The sequence below is a fragment of the Thalassophryne amazonica genome, chromosome 21 (assembly GCF_902500255.1).
Source record: "Thalassophryne amazonica chromosome 21, fThaAma1.1, whole genome shotgun sequence".
NCBI classification, from domain to species: domain Eukaryota; kingdom Metazoa; phylum Chordata; class Actinopteri; order Batrachoidiformes; family Batrachoididae; genus Thalassophryne; species Thalassophryne amazonica.
This window is the reverse complement of record NC_047123.1, coordinates 22,428,251-22,438,393: the sequence shown is the minus strand read 5'-3', so window position 1 is coordinate 22,438,393 and position 10,143 is coordinate 22,428,251. Positions and strand designations below refer to the sequence as shown.

General features: G+C 42.0%; 1 protein-coding gene across 12 annotated transcripts in view; it reads right to left on the bottom strand.

Annotated features, from left to right (window-relative positions):
* Positions 1-789: 789 nt before the first annotated feature.
* otofa (otoferlin a) overlaps positions 790-10,143 on the bottom strand; it is a 243,711-nt gene continuing 234,357 nt past the window's right edge. For 6 of the 12 annotated variants that reach the window (XM_034161619.1, XM_034161622.1, XM_034161616.1 and 3 more), the window contains 5 exons: positions 9,924-10,022; positions 6,342-6,583; positions 6,078-6,256; positions 3,604-3,704; positions 931-1,111 (listed from right to left, as the gene is read on the bottom strand). In XM_034161619.1, the coding sequence (XP_034017510.1) occupies positions 931-1,111; positions 3,604-3,704; positions 6,078-6,256; positions 6,342-6,583; positions 9,924-10,022 (802 nt within the window). Of the gene's footprint in view, positions 1,112-3,085; positions 3,275-3,603; positions 3,705-6,077; positions 6,257-6,341; positions 6,584-9,601; positions 9,701-9,923; positions 10,023-10,143 lie in introns of those variants that run through there. The other 6 variants (XM_034161625.1, XM_034161614.1, XM_034161615.1 and 3 more) reach the window with 5 other exon arrangements.

Genomic DNA, 10,143 nt, shown 5'->3' with positions numbered 1-10,143 from the left:
GTGCCTTTTCCAAGGACACAGACAGGTATTGTGACTGGAGGTCAAGCGCCAGGTCTAAATACTGGTAATCCAGTTCATCCGACTCCCAAACTCACTCTGAGATGAGAATTGGGAAATTTCAAATGGTCAAATTATGACATCCCACTTGGTTTGGAATGCAGCACAGTCATGGTTGATGCTAACAACTGTTGGCATTATGGTATGCTGTGCTACCATATCTTCAAGCCATGTCAAGGTAACAACATCTGCTATAAATAGTGGTCCTCTACAAATCCAGAAATTTAGTAATGTCCAGAAAGCTGCCCTCACTGTTTGTTATTAATTAAATTACAAAGTGTATAAACAGCAAAAACGAACATTCACTGTCATGGAACATTGCTTATATAATTTGGAGTCAGATCATCGCTTACCTTGTGGTTTGACTGCTTTCAAGGATGTCAGGTCTGGTTAGAGTCCAGACACCGTGTGATAGTTTAGATTGAGCGTTTAAATTATGATCAGACCCTTTGAGTGCCCTCGTCCTTCTCAGACTCCCAACCTTCAATTAAAGACTGTTTTTTTTTTTTTACTTCTGCACTGCTTCACACTGCTATTGTCATGACTGAGGTTAACAGACGGCTGCTTGGCTGTTTGTTTTCTACGTCACCACCAGGGGCAGTGGTTCATACCAACGTTAAATTGGAAACATAGTATGTTGTCTTTTTCTGAAGAATTATACAAACAAAAGCAATTTGTCAGAGTTTAATATAAACCTCAAGCTCCCTCATCTGCCATCACTTGAATGCCGTGATAAATTCAAACCAACCTGCTGGTTTGTTTTTTTTTTTACTTCTGTGCTGTGGGACAAAGGGACAGGCCGAGCTCCTCAATTCTAGGCCCTCTAGCTCCTCAATGCTCCCCCCTTTCCCCCACTGTTTTCCCAGCAGTCCTTTAGGCTCCCAGCAGTTTCTTGACAAGGTATCCTGGCATGCTGTAGAGGAAGAGTCCCAGCATGATCAGCAACAGCAGGGCCAACACGATCTTGATGATCAGCCACTTGTAACGGTTGCAAATCAGGTAGCGGATGGCTTTCAGCGGGCTCAGGAACCACAGGAAGGTTGTGTCGGGGCGACTGCAGGAGGGGATTGTGGGTATCGGGTGGAAATGGACGTATGAAGACAGGTGTAGGATTTCATTAATGAGGAGCAAAGAGGGATGAAGAGAATGAAGGGGAAGGAGACAAAAAGGAAACACTTGGTTAGTTAGACATTCCATGATGGAAGCTGTCATCTATAATGACAGGGATGAGGTTTGGGTGCAATCTGAAAACCTCACCACGTGCAGTGATATCGCATGTGGGGGAATTGCCTTCGTCTCTGAACAAATTTGAGTTTTGATTCATTTTTAACTAAACATGGTAGAAAGTTTGAGGGTCAGTCAAGGAAAAAGTGTGAGTTTGAGCAAATCTGTCACAAGCCATACTCAAATTTTGAAATCTGAAAATCTTCGTTGACCTAAATCAGAATTTTGACCAAACCTAAGTGTTTCTGTATCTATATTATGTTAAACTATGACAGTGACATAACAAACAACACATAATTTGAATCCATGGCTTTGTTTTATTCAAATAGAATAGAATAGTCTTTATTGTCATTGTACAGAGTGGGGGGTATAACAAAATTGGGAGTTATTCTGGTTATTTAAAACAAGCAAAGAAGCAGGCAAAAAAATTGTAATGTTAAGCTTTATCATTCATTCATTCATTTTCTATACCCACTTACTCCAATCAAGGGTCATGTGGGGGGGGGGGGTGAGGCAGGTACACCCTCGACAGGACACCAGTCTGTCACAGGGCGAAAGTTTATTACAAAAGTGAAAATCAGAATTGATGTATTTATGTTCATTGACATCTTCCAGCCCACACTTTGGAAATTGTTATAAGTTATTATAGGGGAGCTTTAAAATAGCTATTTGGAAGATTTGATTAAATAAACACCTGTGGTTCCTAATGAACACTAATACAGTGCCATCCAAAAGTGTTGGTCCGCTTGATATTTCACACATTTTAATTTGTTTATGCCACCACAAAAAATAAATCAGGCTTCTCAAAATCAAAAATGTTAAAATTATCCTCCTTAAATTCAAACTCAAAGCAAATGTCTACAACTTGATATAAATTAATTAAAAATATAAAAGCCAAGATGATGGGTTGCATAAGTAATGAGCCCTTTTAGTATAATACCTGTAAATAATACGTTTTATTACCAGTTTTCTTCAGTCAAGTCAGGGGATGGGTACATGTACATTTCCAAGTCACTGAATATGTCAAATATGTCAATTGTGACGAAAAACAAACAGTATGGCTCTCTATAGTAAATCTGTGTGGAGTAACAAAAGCTGAGTGACTGTGTAAGAAGGAGAAGAGTGAGGGAAGCCACCAAGACACCCAAACAACCTAGAAGAAGATGTATCTGTGGGTGTGATTGGGGAAATTGTGCCAAGTGCATGTTTTGAGGAGGTGATGGTCTAGTGGTTAAGGTGTTGGGCTTGAGTCCAGAAGATCATGGGTTCAAATCCCCGCCTGACTGGAAAATCACTCAGGGCCCTTGGGCAAGGCCTTTAATCCCCTATTGCTCCCGGTGTGTAGTGAGCGCCTTGTATGGCAGCACCCTGACATCGGGGTGAATGTGAGGCATAATTGTAAAGCGCTTTGAGCATCTGATGCAGATGGAAAAGCGCTATATGAATGCAGTCAATTTATTTGCATTTTGTATCCACAACTAAAGAGCTTCATGATGAAGTGGTATAGAGGAGGATTTTCTTTCACCAAAACATCAAATCTAGGCTTGCATCTCAGATGTACCTACTGGCAAATTGTAGCTGAATTTTGAGGTCTTCTTTTAAAGAAAATCTTCCTCTGTACCACTTGTGTAACGTGCAAAAATGGCACATGAAGACAGGAGTGTGCACAAAGGGTTAATACAGCAAAGAGATCAAACACACAAGATATTTTATTATTCTACTCTGTTGGATAAAGGTGGGGGGATTTACAGGTAGGACAGAAGGAATGATGGAGAGAGTGGGGGGGGGGGGGGGGGGAGGCTACCAGCGCTGTCAGGCACCCAGCATCTTCTTGACCAGGTAGCCAGGGAGCGAGTAGAGGAAGAGGCCGAGCATGAGCAGCAGCAGCAGCAGCCCCAGGACCTTGAGGATCAGCCAGTGGTAGTTGTGCCAGATGAAGTAACAAATGGACTTCAGGGGCCTCAGAAACCACATGAGGCTGGTGTCTGGCCGACTTAGAGTCAGGAGGCAGAGAATGTGGGGAAGGAAGGAGTGCAGATAGGAGGAGAAGAGGAAGGGTGGTGTAAACAAAAGGGGGAGGGAGAGACAGAGGGAGACAGTTGAGGAGAAACGAAAGTGTAATAGTGGCCGTGTGACAGCGCAAAAACCAAACTAGGACCATATGAGATGAAATCACTTCTGTATAAAATTAAGTTTGGACTCGAGGGATGATTTGGGAGACAATCTGATGCTGTTACAAAGTGATTCTACTGCAGACAGCAAGCTTAGATGTTAATGAGCTTTAAAAAATAAAACTGTTCAGGGTTTGTAAGTTTGTCTTACTTTGGTTTCTCTAGTGGATCGGGTTCATTTCGTCCCAGTCCTACAGGACTTTTCTCGGCCTCTTCTGCTGTGACCAGGTGAAGTTCAGCTTCCACTTTACCCTGCAATGACATCATACTTCTAAATGTTTGGCAGGGGCAGCATTTACAGCATTTTCAGCCAATATCTAGTGGTGAGGTTTCAGATTGCACCCAAACCTCATCCCTGTTTTTCAAAGTGTGCATCCCTGCTTATGTTTACACTCATCAGCAAGCATTGTAGCTTTGCAGAAAAGTGGTGCAACATACAATAAATAAAATAAATAAAAACCCAAAACTTGTTCTGTGTTGATAGAAAAACTATCAACACTGAACAAGAGCAGATTGGACAGACTCTTCTAAATGCTGATGACACATGTTATCACCACATGCATTGTAAGCTTTTTGTGAGCTGTGTGCTGTCTTCAATGAAACAAAACCAGTGCTTAGCACTTTTTTTTAATGATTGTGCTGGGATGAGGTGCCCCCCAGCGCCATGCAGGCATTTTCTGCCTGAAAAAGAAACACTACATTGACACAGGCCCTTATACTGTTACATTGACATAAACATTCAGATTACGATACGTTGGCGTTAGTTTGCCGGGTAGCAACTGATTGTATTTAGCAGGCAACCTAGCTTAGCTAACTTGAGTCAATGAAAACACAAAGTTATTTTGCACTAATGTTGGCAAAACAGTCCAATAGGATGAAATCCAGCTCAGGGTCCGTTTTGATCCCCAAATCCAAATGGGGGTCCCTCTATTTTAAAAAGCGTGCCTATTTTGATCCGTGATATCGCCAGGTGACCAAATTCCCATTTGGGATGATGGGCTTCAGCAGATAAACCTTTTTGTTTGTGTTTTAGTCTTAGTTGGAATGTTTTTCGTCTGTGTGTTGCGCTGGGAGCTGGTTGTTTGATGTTACTTGACTCCATGTTGCACAGTCAATTCCAGAATACAAACCATAATCCTCTTTAGCTCCCCTGTAGAGCGCACAATGGAGCATGACACTGTTTTTTTTATTTAAAATTTGTAATACTTGCATGTATAAGGAGGTAAAATGCTTCAATTGTGAATTGTGCAACACTTATGGTGTTTCTCTTGATTTCCTGTCATGTTAATTTGTTATAGATGTGGCTGTGTTTCTATTTGTATTTGTTTGTTTTCCTTTTGTAAAGGGACTTAGCATGAGTCAAATCAAAAATCAAATCAATTTTATTTATATAGCGCCAAATCACAACAAACAGTTGCCCCAAGGCGCTTTATATTGTAAGGCAAGGCCATACAATAATTACGGTAAAACCCCAACGGTCAAAACGACCCCCTGTGAGCAAGCACTTGGCGACAGTGGGAAGGAAAAACTCCCTTTTAACAGGAAGAAACCTCCAGCAGAACCAGGCTCAGGGAGGGCCAGTCTTCTGCTGGGACTGGTTGGGGCTGAGGGAGAGAACCAGGAAAAAGACATGCTGTGGAGGGGAGCAGAGATCAATCACTAATGATTAAATGCAGAGTGGTGCATACAGAGCAAAAAGAGAAAGAAACACTCAGTGCATCATGGGAACCCCCCAGCAGTCTAAGTCTACGGCAGCATAACTAAGGGATGGTTCAGGGTCACCTGATCCAGCCCTAACTATAAGCTTTAGCAAAAAGGAAAGTTTTAAGCCTAATCTTAAAAGTAGAGAGGGTGTCTGTCTCCCTGATCCAAATTGGGAGCTGGTTCCACAGGAGAGGAGCCTGAAAGCTGAAGGCTCTGCCTCCCATTCTACTCTTACAAACCCTAGGAACTACAAGTAAGCCTGCAGTCTGAGAGCGAAGCGCTCTATTGGGGTGATATGGTACTATGAGGTCCCTAAGATAAGATGGGACCTGATTATTCAAAACCTTATAAGTAAGAAGAAGAATTTTAAATTCTATTCTAGAATTAACAGGAAGCCAATGAAGAGAGGCCAATATGGGTGAGATATGCTCTCTCCTTCTAGTCCCTGTCAGTACTCTAGCTGCAGCATTTTGAATTAACTGAAGGCTTTTCAGGGAACTTTTAGGACAACCTGATAATAATGAATTACAGTAGTCCAGCCTAGAGGAAATAAATGCATGAATTAGTTTTGCAGCATCACTCTGAGACAAGACCTTTCTAATTTTAGAGATATTGCGCAAATGCAAAAAAGCAGTCCTACATATTTGTTTAATATGCGCATTGAATGACATATCCTGATCAAAAATGACTCCAAGATTTCTCACAGTATTACTAGAGGTCAGGGTAATGCCATCCAGAGTAAGGATCTGGTTAGACACCATGTTTCTAGGATTTGTGGGGCCAAGTACAATAACTTCAGTCCAAGACAAATTTCTCTAAGGGGATAATAAAGTGTATTGTATCATATCGTAATTAATCATTTTGTGTTTCACTGAATTTCCTTGAGTGCAATACTTTTGTCTAGTTGATATTTCATCTTACCGTTAGCTCCATCTCATCGTTCTCATCGCGGGCTACAAACGGCCACCAGCCCTTCACCCTCTTTTGTTTGAAGATAGAAATGGTGGGCAGCTCCTGCTCATTTCGGACCATGTCAAGCGAACATTGCTTGGCTGTCTTGGCACCTCGAGGGAAACGGTTTAGGTCCAGCTCGATCGCACCTTTGAATATTAACAGTCAAATCAGGAACTCTGATTGTTGCCCAGAGAGTGGAATACCAAGCAGTTTTTTCCCATTACTTCTCACCCAGGAAATCGTCTGCAGAGAAGTGGTCTGCATCCCAGACTTGTAGCGTGAGGCGAAGAGGAATCTTGTACTCGGTCTCGTCCCAGGAGAACATGGACTCCTTCTTGGAGATGACGATCTTCTCCTCGGCCATGAGGTAATCGAATGGGAAAACGTAGCGCCAGTTAAAGTTGCCTTCACCAGTCAGGGAGTGGTAGTGGACATCCGTGTCCTGCCTGTCCTCCTGCTGTCCTTTGAGCCACCTGGAGGAAGGTCACAGGAAATAAGAAGAAAGGAAATTAAGAAGAAAGGAGTTGCGTTCACCTACAGGGTCATGGTGTTGTGGCATGAGTGGATTTATTGATTTATTTTGACTTTCATGCACTTCTAACACCTAATTTCTGTGAAATTTAAATTGAAAGCTACTCATTATGAAATTGCAAAGGCTAATTAAATCAGAATGTGGAACAGGTTAAATGTACTAACAAGAGAGATGATGTGTTTAAAGTACATAGTGCAGCTCTCCAAAAGCAAATCGGATTTAATGCAACTGCGAGTGCATGCAGGACTGTCAGCTCCCTGAGTAATAACTTCACAGTCTGATGTGACATTGGAGATTCACACCATTTTCAACATCATGCATGCATAATGCAGGAAATGCCAGTAGTGAAATTTCTCATTGTTAGCACCAGAATGCAAATAGAGGGAGAAGCAGAGACTGACAGTCAACTGACATTCGATTCATTAACAGCTGAGTGCGACTGGCTTTCATTAATCAGGAGGAATGGGAGGTAAACTGCATGCTTAGTTCTCGAAATGTGACAAAATAATTGATCTCAGTAAATCTAAATGCGTGAATATAGACTGAAATACTAAAAAAAAAATGTGCTGCTTACTAAATGAGATGCACTAGTTTAGATTGGAGTGGAAATTGGATTAAAGATGCCGTCAGGAAGGTTGAGGAATTTGATGCTCAGCTTCACTGGATGCCTCAAGTAACCACAAATGAGCTGTCTCTACTGTGGATGTAAGAACGCCACGTTAGCTGCTGCTAGCAGAGAACAAAGTTGTGCTAGTATACTTGCAGTCAGTATCAAACAGAAAATTCCATTCTCAGTAGAAAAGTAGTAGATCTGTGGGAAAGGCAACTTTGTTTTGTCTATGTAATATACCAGCTGGTTAGTGGAAATGCCCACTTTCACTTGAGCATCAGGTATACTACCAGTCACAAGTTTGGACACATTTTTCCAGGAGAAAAGTGTGTCCAAACTTTGTGTCAACTTTGTGTCACTTTGACAAGTTATGGATGGTTAGTAGATGTTGGGTTAATCACGTAGTTTGTCTGCCTCCTGAAAATTAAACAGTAAAACGGGAATTAAACAATAGATAGAATGTCTGACTGGGGGCCATGGAGGTACTACAAATTAGCTAACTTTTGAAACCTGTTTTCGATATTGTTCATGGCTCCATGTCAAGAGGTAGACATCATGAACTGCACTGCTTCATTAACTGATATAAAGCAAATGTGTCAGAGCATTCCAGCTGATTTGGTGATATAACAACTAAATGGACTGGGATTTCATGGTTTTTGAATTTCGTGTTGTGAAGATACAGTTGCCACAAACACTATACGTGCAGTGGTGTGTACATCACTTGTTTCTTGAGCAGTGTGAACAAACCAATACAGGACCAAACACGTACGGCCACCCATATTTGTCATAAATTATGCCATGACATTGGGCCTCATGCAAGAATATTTTTTTTAAATCCCTGTGGGCTTGTAACAAGGTGGAACCTCAGATTTAAGAAACACCTGTATACTCCAGATTATTGCACAAATGGGACAACTGTTGAATGTCACTTGTGCGTAAACCCAAGACCCTGCCATGCGGATAGTGAATTACCCTAAAAATGCACACAAATGAAGTGGAATTAAGAGACCTGCTACAAACAACAAATGGGAAGTAATTGGTTCAAGGTGTAAATGAATTAAAAAAAATGCTTTGCCTCTGCAAAGTGAGTGTCACAGGAACACAGGCAGCAGGTCACCGCGACAGAGATGAACAAAAGAATACGTGTTGTGAGATGATTGCAGCTATTCGTGATTTGACTCGGAACCTTTGGCCTCACACGGGGTGGATCAGACTGCAGCCCGTCTGCTGCTGCGTATCTCTAGGAGATGGAGCGGGCCTTAACCTTAACATGTTCTTTGGCATCAGGGGCTCTCATCCTGAGAGTGAATTATGTGATTATTTCCATGTTGTTGGAATAATAAAGGAATATATTAAATTACTCATATTTAGATACAGTATGTTTGCAGTTATATTACAACTGAACTTGTAGAGATAACAGGAGAGTGGTAGCACGGTTGATTAGTGGTTAGCACTGTTGCATCACAGCAAGAAGGTTATGGGTTCGATTCCCACCTGTGGCCTTTCTGTGTGAGTTTGCGTGTTCTCCCCGTGTTTGTGTGGGTTCTCTCCGGGTGCTCCGGCTTCCTCCCACATCCAAAGACATGCAGGTTAAGTAAGGATTGGAAACTTTAAATTGTCCGTAGGTGTATGTGCAGGTGTGACTGTGTTTGTTTGTCTGTATGTGTACCTCGCCTCGTGCTCTATGACTGCTGTGATAGGCTCCAGGCGGCCCTTAAATGGACTAAGCGTTTGAAGATGTGTGTGTGTGTGTGTGTGTGTGAGAGACAACAGGATAATGTAAATTATGATTGTGTGTCATTTTCAAGCTACAACTGCTTCAAAGTAATATACCATCAAATCACTGACAACATGGGATGTGGAACCCTCAGAAATTTTATCTGTACCTACGAAAATAATCAAAATAGAAAAAAATGGGAAATGTAGTAATTTTCCTTAAATCATAGGCACGATTTACAAATGAAGCTGTTAGTACGGGAGGTTCTTGCATGACTCCCATTGTTTGTAATTTGCAAACAGCTCACGGTTACTTAGGTTGAATTATATTACACCAGGTGTTTCAACTCCAACCAAACATGTCATCATCATCGATATTAAATCACTTGATCTGCCAGAAATAAAAGCCATTGGCAGTGTTGTCCCTTCGGTTGGTCCCGATCGAAGTGTGTTGGCATTAGTTGCCAGCATGCTGATCGGAGAATTTGAGACAATGGAGGCGACATGCTGGGTGAAATATTTTGAGACAGGAAGTTTGAAAGGGGACAAAGACATGATGCAAGTGGTGGGGAGGAGGAAGCGGGGGGGGGGGGGGGGGGTCGTACGAGCCATGCGATGGAATCGTGTGTTTACCCCCTGACATAGATGTCAGACATCTTCTCTCCTGTCATGAAAGCATCGTCCTCTAGAATTACGTCATCAGTGTTCCAAATAACAACACGAAGCTCAAAGCTAGATGATGACAGAGCATTGGCCAGAGGGGAGAGAGAGAAGACATGACAGACAAGAGACACGGCACAAACACAAAGAACAACACAAACACGCACAAAAACAAAAATGGAAACAACACAAAACATAAAAAGGATTAACGGCAAAATAAAATAAAATCACACGCAGCACGGAACTTCTCACACCCACGGGACGAAGCTGGGTCACCGCATCCCGCCGTACCTACCCCCTGACAAATATGTCACTGGACTTTTCCCCAGTGAAGTAATCATCGTCCTCCAGTATTACTTCGTCTGTATTCCAAATAATCACCCTGAGCTCATATCTGGTGAAGAGGGGTTGGAAGGAACACATACACACAATAGTTGGACTTACATTTGACATTAAATTCAAATCTGACTACGCAAACAGACTCACCACAACTTAACCGTGGGGTAAAATTACAA